We start from the raw sequence: 14361 nt of genomic DNA on the forward strand, positions 1-14361 counted from the left end.
CGGGCTAATAAGTGTCAATTTGGGGGTCCTTGACATGAAAAAGTTTGAGAACCACTGCATTAGTGAGCTTAATAGAGAATAGAGATAGTGAATAGTCGAGTGGAGAAGTGACTCTGTATATGTTCTCCTCATTTACTTGTAGCCCATGATGGACAGGCATATGGCTCATGATCTGCCTAAGATGCAGTGTGGTTTCATCGACTTTGTCTGCGCTTTCGTCTACAAGGTCAGTCACCGTCTGACACGCGCACCCACCTACACACACGCCAACCCCCCCCCTCTTCCTTCCACTTCCCTCCTCATCTCCTTGCATTCCTCCTCTGATCCTGCAGGAGTTCAGTCGTTTCCACGTGCAGATCACTCCCATGTTGGAACGCTTGCTGAACAACAGAAAGGAGTGGAACGCCAAGAAGGAGGAGTATGAGGCCGGCCAGGCTGCCCTCAAGGCAGCGAGCGAGCCGCCACCAGCGGCCCCGCCGGCAGAAGCAGCTCCCCAGCCAGGTTTGAAACACACACACACACACACACACGCACACAAGCATGCACGCACGCATGCATGCATTCACGCACGCACACACACACACACGCACACACCCTTTCCTAATTGTAAGCCTAACTCCCCAAGTCATATTTTACCATAAAACAACCATTTCTCTTGCGAGGACCAGGAAAATTGTCCTCACGTCTATTTCTCAAATTCTACTATACTTATGGGGACATTTGGCCCTCACAAGTATAGTAATGTAAGTACACACACAAACACCTGCACACTCTCCAGCAGACAGTCTATAAGGGGCAGCAGTGATGAGTGAGATGTGACATTTTGTCAGTGCTTTCACTGCTGAGTTCTGAACACTCTGGTCATCCAAGCAAGGTACTCGCTTTCATTTCCCCCATCAACACTTGCCGTTTCATTTTAGCCACGCTTCTCACACACACACACACACACACACACACACACACACACACACACACACACACACACACACACACACACACACACACACACACACACACACACACACACACACACACACACACGTGCCCACAGTGTAGAAAGGGTCATAATGGTAAAGGAATGTTATCACAATATTGTTGTCTTCCTTCCTTCCTTCCTTCTTTCCTTCCTTACTTCCCTCTAGATGCTCCAGCAGAGGGAACCAAGTCTAAGACCTGCGTCGTAAGCTAGAGAAGCAGCGCCTTGGGGTGGGGCCTCAACAGTGTGAGAGGCGTAACTTCGGTTGTTGGAGTGCTCTGTTGGGTTGCCAGAGAAAAAACTCTTGTAGACGCAGACCATGTTTTGAAAGGGGCATTTGATCTAATTATAAGCCACCTCGCATGTGTTTTATCCCAGCCTTCAGTTAAAACTTTGTCGAACTACGCAAAACGATGACGTCAATCGCATTGTTCACGTCATCGGGTGTACATTCCGTAAGCTTAATGAGGTGATATTTTTTTTGAGAAATACACAGAAGACATACTCTACAAGAAAAGGGTGTCACCACTCAAAAAACACTTAAAAGAGTGGCAAAGCAATGGTAAAAATCTGTGCTGACAAATGCAGATAGTGGACTCTAGATGTAGAAAACCCACTCACACAAACCCAAGTCACCCAACAATACACAGGGTTTGTTCAAGTGGTGCAAATCTTTGAATATGCTTGAATCCAATATTATTTTTAAGGCCAGGGATATAACGATTGTGATCTTTAGTACAACGCTCATGCTGTAGTAATGTGTAAAGACAGATGTTGGTTTTGATTTGGATGTTATTTTGCTGACACTTTGATGTGCTTATGCACCTTGACAGTACTTGAAACGTGCTTAGATGTGACTTTTGAAAACCTGTGCAACCCCTGTATGTAGTGCTGGGACACACCAGAAGCAGTTTGGAGGTGTCCTTACAACTGCAACTATCCATCCAACTGATATTTGTAGATTGACTTCTGAGATGTCACAGCAATTTAAGATGGTTTTGTTGTCAGCCAGGTTGGAGCAAACAAATAGGGTGCTTGAGCGTGGCGCATTGCCATGTCAGCAAACACAACCACAGGGGGAAAAGAAAGTCTAGAATTGGTTACAAATTGGGCAAAAAGACACAGTAACTGACAAATCACTATTCAGCACAATTCTTCCTCTTTAACAGGTTGTTGTTTTTTGTCTGTTCTATTCAGCCTCTAATGTGATACATCATTGTTAGACAATATAACAGTTGGATGGAAACCCACTTTGTGTACTGTCATCATGGTTCAGGAATCTTATTCTTCTTGGAGTATATGACTGTCCTCAGCAAAAGATAGGCTAGAGACGTGCATAAGCACACGCACATTTTGATTTTGATGAATATACTTTGACAGAAACCCTGCTATTGCCAGCTAGAGCAGGCTCTTAAAACAACCTATTACTGTGAGTAGTCTATCTGCTACTGTTCTAAACCACAGCATGGGATTTAGTGCATTTGCATGACAGAATAATCAAAGTGTAGAATGACAGTTAACCCCTTGCACACATTTCCCCTCATTTGCTTATGTGGAATGTTATTAAGACTGTGTAGTTTAGCCCAATTTTCTTTTCCTTTATTTTGTAGTCACTGTAATTGCTTTCATGTAGTTGAGTAGAAGAAGTAATAAATAACTATTTTCATATCTGGCTTTTGTGTCTGAGCATCGTTTAACTGATTATCACTTTTGAGTATTCGAAAATAGTCACTGAAACTCCACCTTGGCTGCTGACAACCAGAGGAGTAAGCTCTCTGCCTCCCTGCAATGCTGTGCAATGTTGCAAAAAACGTAACATGTTTAACGTGTATGTGTGTGTGTGTGTGTGTGTGTGTGTGTGTGTGTGTGTGTGTGTGTGTGTGTGTGTGTGTGTGTGTGTGTGTGTGTGTGTGTGTGTGTGTGTGTGTGTGTGTGTGTGTGTGTGGAGCACAAAGGTGTCTATGTCAGCGTTTTTTGCGAGTCACTGTCCAGTAGATTGTACCTTTGACCACATGTCTGTGTGTGTGTGTTTTTTACCTTATACAATGGCATGTTGTATGTCAGCATTATACATTTGTGTGTTGGAACTTGGTACATTATAGTCTGCATGTACAACAGACTTTGTTGCATTTTTGTGTGTCAGCATTCGCTATATGTGAAGGTTTGCTGTCCTACGTACATTTGCATGTGCACAGCAGGTATAGGCTATCATGTATGTGTCGGTATGCACAGTACATGCACATAGCATTTTGATCAGCATTTCAACATAACTGAATGTCTTGCCTTGTGATTGGTGTGTTTTCATTAACCAAATGAACCCTAGCGTCCCTATTCTGGAGCGAACATTTGGCTATAGGAGCCAACAAGCTCACAATGTGTCGCAACAAGAGATTTGGTGTAGAGGGGAAAAAGAGCGGACCAAGTATAGAGCCCTGGGGAACTCCGGTCAATGAGGGTTTAAGGGGTCAAGCACATGTATATATGTGTCACTATTCTCTTGACCCAGTAACAAAGCACTGGGTGCAGTTAATCGAGCGTGTTCAGCATCAGAGAGAGCCTAGAGGGAGGGATGGGGGATGTGAGCTATCGCTACCCCCCCACCTCACACACGCACACACACAATACCGCGGCATATACAGTAGCCAAGTAACAGCAGACGTAATCCGCCTCTGTCGTCACCTCTGGATGACGTAAGTCTCTGTGATGCAAGGAGATCCGAGAGAGAGAGAGAGAGCAGAGGATACTGCCGTATACGGTTGTAAAGCCTTTCTGCCGTGACGCAAGGGCATCCCGTGACTGCAGCAGCCGAGAGAGAGGCGGGGGGGGATGGAAACGGAGAGGGGGAAAAAGGGAGGGAGAGGCAGCGAAAAGAGGGAGACATGAGCACAAGACAAGAGGGACATGCTGTCATGCAATTAGGACAGACAGATGTCTAGTGTTATCTGCTAATTATTTTTTATATCATTTTTGCAATATTGTTCATCAAATGTTCACAGAAATAAAATATATTAGATTGACAGTTGAAAGACAGACCGAAGGGACTGAGAGAAACAGATTGATGTAGGGATAGTAGAGTAAAGTAGACCAGCTGCAGTATTCGCGGTGTGCCTGCAGGGAGGGAGCAAGCTGTAGCCTGGTTCACTCTACTGTTGCAGTGCCCGGGTCAGTCGTGACTGCAGCACCGCCAGCCTGCACGCCACAGTGCAGGGAGGCATTGGAGGGATGAAGGACTATTTATAGGAGTTGCCATGAAGGATAGAGCAACATAGAGAGCAAGCATGTGCTGGTTGCAGTCATTTAAACAATCAAAGTCACTTGACCTTTAACAAGTCTGCTTAGCTGCTCTTATACATAATATCCTGCACCAGCCCCATCACTGCATGAAAAGAGGGATATTTGTCAAACTATGGGGGTTGTATACTCTCACGCAATGATACGTTCATCAGGTGTCTGTAGTAATTTACTGGGCATACCTGCATACCTTTAATCCTAACCCATTTACATCTACTGATGTACTGTATCTACTGTGTAGTATCTATATACCTCTGTCTACCAGTTGAAATATCTCCGCAGATTTGGTTGATAGCTGTCCCAGTATCATGGGCTTTCACTTCACTTTCATTAATTTCTATAGATGTATGGGCTTAAATCAATGGCACAACTCACAGTTTTCTCAGGTACAGATTGCTTCTACAGGTGCCCGCTTTCCAATCTATAAATTTAGATTCATTCCAGAAACCAACGCCATCCTTGTTTGTAGATAGGCGGGCCTATTTGCATAAACTATTCAAGGAAGCTCTTTTTTTATTTAGGCTAGGGGATATCTTTGAGTGAGATGTGTGCGTCTTTACGCACGTTGGTTAAGACGTATGCCTATACAGTACTGCAATTAGTGTTGACCTAATCTGAGTTCCCAGAAGTTTTCGCCAGCTCTCGCATACAAACGGGAGGGGCGAGGAAACTTCTGGGCCAGAGCCCTGGTATTTGTGGACGGTATGTAACTTACGCTCAAAATCTGAGCGGACACGCCTCTTACCGGTCTGAGAGCTGTGCAACTCGTCTAAACAGTCCGACAAGAGGCAAACGGCAGTACACAACAATGGCGGCCGCAATTTCTTAAGGAGAAATTGCTTCCCGCCTATTTACATGCAACACCCACTGCATGTGGATCCCGCCCCCTTTTCTTCATTGGCTGTTGATTTGAATCAGAACGCAGTGGCCACGCCCCTGCTGTCCAGGCTCTGAGGCGAAGTCTCCCAGACTAGTGTTGACCTACCTACTGTACCCGCAAGGGTGAAATGCGTCCCTATACAACTCTTTCTTGAAATCGGCTGTCATATTTGAGGCAATATTAAGGCAGTATTTGTTTTGCCAGTTATTTGTATGACAATTTATATGAAAGGCTTTTCAGTTGTCTCGAAGCAAATTCACTAGCGCTCACACTCTGACACCCACAAAAAAAGGCTATATGGAGCAAAATTAACTAGTCAAGCGCAAGCTATCCATCTGTCTTAAGGAATTAACACTTCTATCAAATACAATGCTCCTGACCCTCCAGCTGATGGTATGTACCAGTGCTAGTCAATCACAGGATTCAGGAACATTGAACTACATGCGGACATGCCCCAGGACGTATGCTGAGTTATTTTAGTCCACGCAAAGCCCAGTGGATACGTGTCTGTGTGCTATGTCTGTCTCAGTACTACACCTTTAAAGGCAGTCATGTCCTATGGTTGGTGCAGTGCAATCTGGGAACCTGTCGGCAAAAAAAGAGGGGATTTTTTTTAATTTATTTTTTTGTCTCTGGGGGCACCGCCGTAGAGACCGGATGTCGGCCCGGTTTATTCTCGTTCAGCCCTCCTCTTCCGGTGGTGCTCCTTTGCTTTAATTCCTAATAACAACAACTCTACACGTTGTAATGGGAGTTGCCGACAGATTCAGCTGCGGAGCTCTGAATCTGTCTTGAGAGATTAGGTTCAGTGTGATATAGGGGCAGAACCCCCTCCCCCCCAGTGTTCCCTAGGTTAACAGGGCCTATTAACAGACTGGGCAATTTTACGGCTGGCTGGACACTGATCCACATGCCACTGACAGTGGTGATGGTTCCTAAGGAAACTGAAGGGGGTGTTTGCTCAGCATTCTGCTTGTGCTGATCCTTCTGGCACCTTTCATACAGGTGTGTGTTCGCACAGAACAAATCACCAAATGCCTCAGCCGCAAGAACCATGGCAACTCTATTCCGGGCCAAACATTGGGCAACAATAGCATATCTACAAGGTGTGTGTGTGTGTGTGTGTGTGTGTGTGTGTGTGTGTGTGTGTGTGTGTGTGTGTGTGTGTGTGTGTGTGTGTGTGTGTGTGTGTGTGTGTGTGTGTGTGTGTGTGTGTGTGTGTGTGTGTGTGTGTGTGTGTGTGTGTGTGTGTGTGTGTGCGTGCGTGCGTGTTGCAAAGAGTTGTGAGCTTGTAAATCAGCGATATTTCGCAAAGATATTTAGTCAGTAATCTTTACTTGCACACTGTGCTTGTAAATTATTATTCCGATCAAATTTTATTCTATTTTTACGGGCAAATGTGAGTGAAATACTTGGACTGTAGAGCCCAGCAAATTAAATGATAACAAAACGTCTGTTATTAGGATAGACTATACAACCCATAGCCTGAGGGGGGCAGATCATTTAAAGTGAGATTATAAATGTTTAATGGCTGCATTATTCAGTTTGTAGTTGCTAGCTGCCATATTTTGATGGAGGCGTAGTCAAGATTTTCAGATGTCCATGCCTTAGTTGGCTCGTTGGTAGGTTCGTTAGAGAGACAACTAATCAGCATCAGTTATAGCTGATTAGTTTAAAATTGTGTTCACATGTAGCGGCTATAATTTAACCACTTGAATCCCAACTACTCAGTGAACATTTGCCAGAAATTGCCAATCTACAAGCTTGACGCGTTGTGAGCTTGTAGATCTGCTATATCTGTTGAAAAGATTAAGACCGGGAAAGCATCTGTGTCATTTTAGATTTTAACCACTTTAACCAACCTTTGGCTATTACAAACTAGCAGATATACAGGCGAGCTTGTAGATGTGCTATTTTTTGAAAAGATTTTAATTTTATGCATATTTTTAAAACGTTTTTAACTAAAATGAGGGTCCCTGGAACAAAATATTTTGAGATGGGATCCGCGGCCAAATACATATAATTGTGGGGGTCCTTGACATGAAAAAGTTTGAGAACCACTGATATAGAAACATTCGTTTTTCAGAAAACCGTTTAGAAGACAATTTGTAGAATCAGCCTCAGGTGTTAATGGGTTAAGTGGTTAAAACTAGAAAAGGGGCATGTGTGATAAAATGAATAAAAACTAAATATCTAAATATTGAATCAAGCAACTTAAAGGTAGGGTAAGTAGTTTTCTTTAATATTATTCATTTATAACCCAAAAACAATCAATTATGCCAGCATAATACAGTATACATAAACTAGGTGTCGTCTATCTGGCTGGCATTGCCCTTAGTGTGTGCATTGAGATTACTTATTTGGGCCATATTATCTCCAATGACCTTTCAGATGACAAGGAGATCTATAGACAGCGGCGGAAGCTGTATGCCTAAGCAAACATGCTGTGTCGCAAATGTTGCCTGTGCTCGGTACCTGTGAAGATCTCTCTTGAGATCCTTTTGTACACCACTGTACTGTATACTGCCCACCTTTGGTGTCCTACAGACAACTCACAGTGGCTTATAATGACTGCATGAGGCTGCTGCTGAGAGCTCCAAGAAGCTCCAGTGCAATTGCCAGATGTTTGTTAGTGTCGGGGCACCCACCTGCTCTGCTGTTCTACGTAACCTTATGCACAGGTTTATGTGTAGGGCATCTGAGTCAGTAAATGACATCATCGCTGTCATAACGGACCCTACACACAGTTCTGTCAGGTTCTCCTCTAGACTGTGGAACCATTGGCACACATGTTTGTATGTCAGAAACTGAACAATGTGGGCTATTTGCTTATTTCTTATTTTTTTTCTTATTTTTTTCTTTCTGTTATTTTATTGTGTTGTGTTGTGTTGTGTATATAGGATAGCATATAGGATCAGCAAAGTCATGAAAAATCTGGACCAGACACTATGCATACCTGTTCAAATCATGTCCTTAAGCTTATCTGCAATGTGAGACCATACATTCATGTTTTTCTTGCTCGCTCTGTGTAATCTTGCTGTTGATAATTCTAGATATGATATAAGCTACTATATCTAAAAATGTCATTGACGAAATCTTAAGTTATGTGGAGACGCCTTGTGTAATGTTTAAGGGCCAAACTGGAAACACAAATAAGTTTGTGACATTAGACATTAGAGCTAAAAATGAAAAAAAAAAGAAATAATAGTCCGGGGAACTTGTTTCCATTGTGGTCCTATGTATTCAATTCATCAACATAGCATAAAAATAACACCAAAATACAATATCATCAACAAATATAAAACACTACATGTACAGTATATGTAAAGAAAAAAAAACTGTAGGCAGTGAATGCCAGGCAGTGAACGTAAATGACAGCAGCCCCATGTCTGTCCATATTGACTTAAAAATCACACCTGTGTGAAGGTAGCGGCGCCTTTGATATATTTTGTCATAGATATGTGTTTCTACTAGAGAAACAATATTAAATCTCTGTAAATTTATTTCAATATTACTCATTGTTTATTTAGTCATTGTTTATATAGACATCTAATTCTATATTCATGACATCATAGTGATGTCATGAATAGTAACATAGTGATGTCATGAATAGTGACCAATCAGAACGTTGACGGACCTGACCAATCAGAACGTTGACGGACCTGACCAATCAGAACCTTGTGGACCTGACCAATCAGAACCTTGGCGAGCCTGACCAATCAGAACGTTGACGCAAAAGCCAGGTATAGAGGGCTAATATCCGCTCTATACCTAAAGGTATAGAGCGGCTAGCGCCGCTAAAAATAGTGTTGAGTCGACTGCGCGTGCCGAGTTTGAAGTCGGTCGGTCCCATATATGCACATGACTATATATGGGCATAGTGATCGAATCTGTGGCTCTGGACAACCGGATCTCTGTATTGTCAGTCCTTGTCCCTTTTATGCCCATATAAGTATGGAGATCGCTGATGTCATCAGTATATGCCCATATATGGGCATGCCCCCTTTTGTGAACATATATTGAGCTGACTGATTTGTTCGCTCCTGATGCCATGACGACACATTGAGGTTAGACAACACACTCCATATTTGGGTGTAGCTGCATTCGGAAGTCCTTCCCATCGCAAGTCGTGGTTTCCGATGGGACCTGAGGAATCTACGGCTGCGCATTGTGTGTGTGTGTGTGTGTGTACATGCATGGAGATTGCAGTCCAATAGAGAATAATGCAGTCAGCCGTTTTTGGTCTCTTGTCCTCTGTTTGGTTGTTTCTGCGGGGCAGTCGTGACTGCAGTAAAAAGAACCAGCACAGCACGCGGCCTGCAGCATAGCGCAGGGTATTAGAGACACGAGTGTCTGTCTGTCTCTGTGGGATGCAGCTTAGCCCTGACTGTGAGAGGAGAACCAGATCAAGCTGTCCTGTATAATTGTCCCATCTCTTTATGTGATTTTCCGTCGTTGTTTGTGGTGTCATTTGTGACCTTCGGAGCCGTAAAACTCACACACAAGTACATAAGATATTTTGCTTTGGTAACAGTCTTATCCAGAGCCATTTGCAGTGACCAGGTAAATATCTGGTCACTGCAAGATATGGAAATTCCTTCCATATCTTGATCAAGACACACACATACAGATTACATCCTAAATAACCACACTAATTGATCAATATTAAACTAAAGTCCACTGAAGTTGTACAGAACTTGACAACATCTGGAACAAGCACCTGATGGGTCATTACCTGGATTGGAGACTGTGGTTTTCACCTCACTCTTGATGCTATAGTTGATGACGGCAACAACACAGCTGGGAGAATGCCTCATTCACCAACCATTCTTAAAAGGATCCCTGGCTAATAAGCCAAATATGCCTTAATACATTATAATTGTCCTATATAACTCAAACGTAATATTAACAATCACACCCAGTGTGAAGAGAGTGGTGCCTTTGAAAGTGTAACTGGTTGCATCCTTGTGTTGCAATCAGCACCAATATGTTGTCACGTGACACGTGACAACATATTGTCACGTGTCACGTGAAGCTTGACCAATCAGCCGTGCTCAAACATACGGACGGACATACGGACGGACGGACATACAGACACACGGACAAAGTCAAATGTAGGAGTGGTTGGCACCACTCAAAAACAGAAATGGTTCATCTTTCACTCAATAGGGGCAATACCCGTTGCAAGTTGATGATGTCATTTGTCCATTAGGGACCCAAAAAAAAGTCACTACCAATCAACTTTAAATTGCCTGAAACGTACGTCGTACTCCTAACAGGTTTTTGGGGGAACATTTTTTTTTTCGTTTCGGTAGTCTCACTACCGAAACGGAAAAAGAAATTACCAAGTCCAGAGCTCGATGAATGTTAGGGACCAAAAAAAAAGTCACTACCAATCAACTTTAAATTGCCTGAAACGTACTCCTAACAGGTTTTTGGGGGAACAATTTTTTTTTCGTTTCGGTAGTGACACCATTGTGTCACTACCGAAACGGAAAAAAAATTACGAAGTCCAGAGCTCGATGAATGTTAGGGACCCAAAAAAAAGTCACTACCAATCAACTTTAAATTGCCTGAAACGTACGTCGTACTCCTAACAGGTTTTTGGGGGAACAATTTTTTTTTCGTTTCGGTAGTCTCACTACCGAAACGGAAAAATAAATTACTAAGTCCAGAGCTCGATGAATGTTAGGGACCAAAAAAAAAAAGTCACTACCAATCAACTTTAAATTGCCTGAAACGTACTCCTAACAGGTTTTTGGGGGAACAATTTTTTTTTTTCGTTTCGGTAGTGTCACTACCGAAACGGAAAAAAAATTACTAAGTCCAGAGCTCGATGAATGTTAGGGACCAAAAAAAAAGTCACTACCAATCAACTTTAAATTGCCTGAAACGTACTCCTAACAGGTTTTTGGGGGAACATTTTTTTTTCGTTTCGGTAGTGTCACTACCGAAACGGAAAAAAATGACTAAGTCCAGAGCTCGATGAATGTTAGGGACCAAAAAAAAAGTCACTACCAATCAACTTTAAATTGCCTGAAACGTACTCCTAACAGGTTTTTGGGGGAACAATTTTTTTTCCGTTTCGGTAGTGTCACTACCGAAACGGAAAAAGAATTACTAAGTCCAGAGCTCGATGAATGTTAGGGACCAAAAAAAAAAAGTCACTACCAATCAACTTTAAATTGCCTGAAAGGTACTCCTAACAGGTTTTTGGGGGAACAATTTTTTTTTCGTTTCGGTAGTGTCACTACCGAAACGGAAAAAATAATTACTAAGTACACTTTAAATTGCCTGAAACGTACTCCTAACAGGTTTTCGGGGGGACGATTTTGGCCTCCACACTTAGTGATTTTTTCATATTTAACTTTCGTTTAGGTAGTGACCAACTTTCGTTTCAGTAGTGACCCAATGGTGAAAAAAAAAAGTCACTACAAAGTACTACCAATCAACTCTAAATTGCCTGAAACGTACTCCTAACAGGTTTTCGGGGGGACGATTTTGGCCTCCACACTTAGTGATTTTTTCGGATTTAACTTTCGTTTCGGTAGTGACCAACTTTCGTTTCGGTAGTGACCCAATGCTGGAAAAAAAAAAGTCACTACAAAGTACTACCAATCAACTCTAAATTGCCTGAAACGTATCAATTAGGACGTGGAACATCGAAACAAAGCGTGGGAAAAACCAAACAAAAATAAGATCAACAAGCAAAATATACCTACACCAGGGGTCTTCAACAGGGGGTCCGGGACCCCTAGGCGGTCCTCAGAGTTACTACAGGGGGTCCGGCAAAACTTTGTGTGCTATGATTATTATTTTTTTACATTAACCACTTGAACCCTAGCATCCCTTTTCTGAGGAGAACTTTAGCCAAAAATAGCCGATCAACAAGCTCACAACGCCTCGCGCTGCGAGGCGTTGTGAGCTTGTAGATCGGCTATTTTTGGCAAAGATGTAGAGGGTAAAAAAAGCAGACTAAGTAAACAAAAAAGTTTAATCTGAAACACAATTTTATACAATTATAGAGGGGGTCCCTGCTTCATCTTTCTCTCAGCTAGGGGGTCCTTGGCCTGAAAACGTTGAAGACCCCTGACCTACACTATAGGTGTTTTTTCATGTTTGTAGCTGGCTGTAATCTTTCACTGAAGAGCATGCAGGGCAATGCTCAAATACACACAACAGTTCTATAGTGGTAAAAAAAACAAAAAACAGTCAGACCTATGTACCCTGCACGGTTTAACTGCTTCAGTGAATCTGAGACTCCTTGGACCATGTCATTCACTCATCTCTCCATCGCAGCTTCTTGCTCTCAGGAAAACCTGTTCCCCTGTCGTCAGCCTCCAGCACAGATGTACGCCCAGGGAAGGATAACTTTTATTACAGTTTTTAAAAGTGACAGTTTCATTCTCATTGTCTGATGTGACTTTAAGGTTGACATGTAAATCAGTGTGAATGCTAATGTGCACTTCATTATCATCATCAATGTATGATTATTTGCCTAATTGTTTGTTTTTAATGTCACCTTTTCTTCAATAAAGCCCTGCCAACTACACCATATGGCCTGTTCCTTGGAGGAGTTGTCAGGGTGACTGGTGTGGTTGTCATGGTTACTAACCATGTGTCATGTGTGTCAGAATGATTGGAGGGCGGAGTGTGTCATCAGTGGAGATCTGGCCCACCTGGATTGTCCTCTATAAAAGAGGTGGCTGGACTTCATTCTTGTTCTCTCTCTCACCGTGAACCTCACTGGGAGCACTCCAGCCTTTTGGATTTTGCTTGTTAAAGAACAAGATCACTGTGGTAGAGGTTTGGGTTGTTGTAACTCCAAAGGTGAACAAGAAATCTAAAATAATTGCTGTATAATAATTGAATAAAAATATGCTCCTCATTGACATTGTACGGTGAAACGGCTCTCAAAGTCACTCTTTTAGCACGTAAACGAACACAAACAAAGCTGATTCAGTCAATATAGAACATCACCAAACCCAGTACTGTTTTTTTTTTTTAAATAAAAATTTACTATTTGAAGATCCAGATCCGCGGATCCAGTCCGAGTTCTTTTTAATAAAAATAGCAAAATCAACAGGATGTTAGCATTTTTATTTAAAAAACAAATGGTACTGGGTTTGGTGATGTTCTATATAGTCTGAATCAACTTTATTTGCGTTCGTTTGTGCTAAAAGAGTGACTTTGAGAGCTGTTTCAGCCTACAATGTAATTCAATGAGGAGCATATTTTTTTATTATCAATGGAGCAATTATTTTAGATTTCTTGCCCACCTTTGGAGATGCATCATGGCAAGGTAACTACACAACCCAAACCTCTACCAAAGTGGTCTTGCCCTTTAAGCACTGTTAACCACCCCAGTATCCGTATTGTGGCTATAGCTTTAGCAGAAAATAGCCGATCGACAAGCTCACTGCGACACGTTGTGAGCTTGTCGATCGGCTATTTTCAGCCAAAACTTTCCTCATAATAACACAAAACAGAAAATACACTAGTATTGAGCCCTGAGGCTCACCGGTTACCCATATGGGGTTAAGTTAGTTTTAATAAAATAATTTAAACGTTCTTTGTTTGTGTGAGTTTCCTCATTTTGTTACAAACTCAGCCGTTTGCAACACTCTTGTTTGGTTGTTGCAATAAATACATTTAAGTGGTTGAATTTATGTAATTTGTTATCCCTGAGTCAACAGAATACTTCAAAACGAAGTATGGAGCTCGGCCTATAATTGATCATTGATTTGATTGATATGCTGCATGCCATGAGTGCGAAGTGGTATTTTCTTAAACTTAATTCAGTTAATCAAAGAGGATCTGTTGTCATAATACAGCACTGTTTGAGGAACTATAGTTGAAAACTTAAGACATATTTTTTAATGTCCAGTCCAAAGTGAGAGCAATGTAGCCTACTTGATTTAACACCAAAACTGCTATAGTTTTGATCATCTGAAACTAAGGAATGTATAAATGACAAAAAGGGTATGAATTTTTATGACATTACGAAACATCTCTCTGTTTCCTCTCAATGAAAGTGTAAATCTGGGTTCAGACTCAGTCAGAGTGAACGTTTTCTAACAGATGGTTTTAAACAACCTATATCTCAGTCGTGTCATAATGAACCCTTTCCCTGATCATCAGAGGGTGTATCTAGTAGATCCAGTCATTCTGTCAGGGGTAGAGGTGTTTGCTGTGGATTTTCATCTTTTGACCT

At 42.1% G+C, this 14361-nt stretch overlaps 1 protein-coding gene across 1 annotated transcript in view; it reads left to right on the top strand.

The window, feature by feature from the left end:
- Positions 1-8052, top strand: part of pde6a (phosphodiesterase 6A, cGMP-specific, rod, alpha) — a gene marked incomplete at both ends in the record, with an annotated part of 38178 nt that extends 30126 nt beyond the window's left edge. Inside the window, 3 exons of the mRNA XM_084041755.1 lie at positions 143-226; positions 333-501; positions 8048-8052. Of these exons, the coding sequence (XP_083897881.1) occupies positions 143-226; positions 333-501; positions 8048-8052 (258 nt within the window). The remainder of the gene's footprint in view (positions 1-142; positions 227-332; positions 502-8047) is intronic.
- Positions 8053-14361: the final 6309 nt, after the last annotated feature.

Source organism: Gymnoscopelus microlampas (assembly GCF_963454915.1).
Source record: "Gymnoscopelus microlampas genome assembly, chromosome: 18".
Classification (NCBI taxonomy): domain Eukaryota; kingdom Metazoa; phylum Chordata; class Actinopteri; order Myctophiformes; family Myctophidae; genus Gymnoscopelus; species Gymnoscopelus microlampas.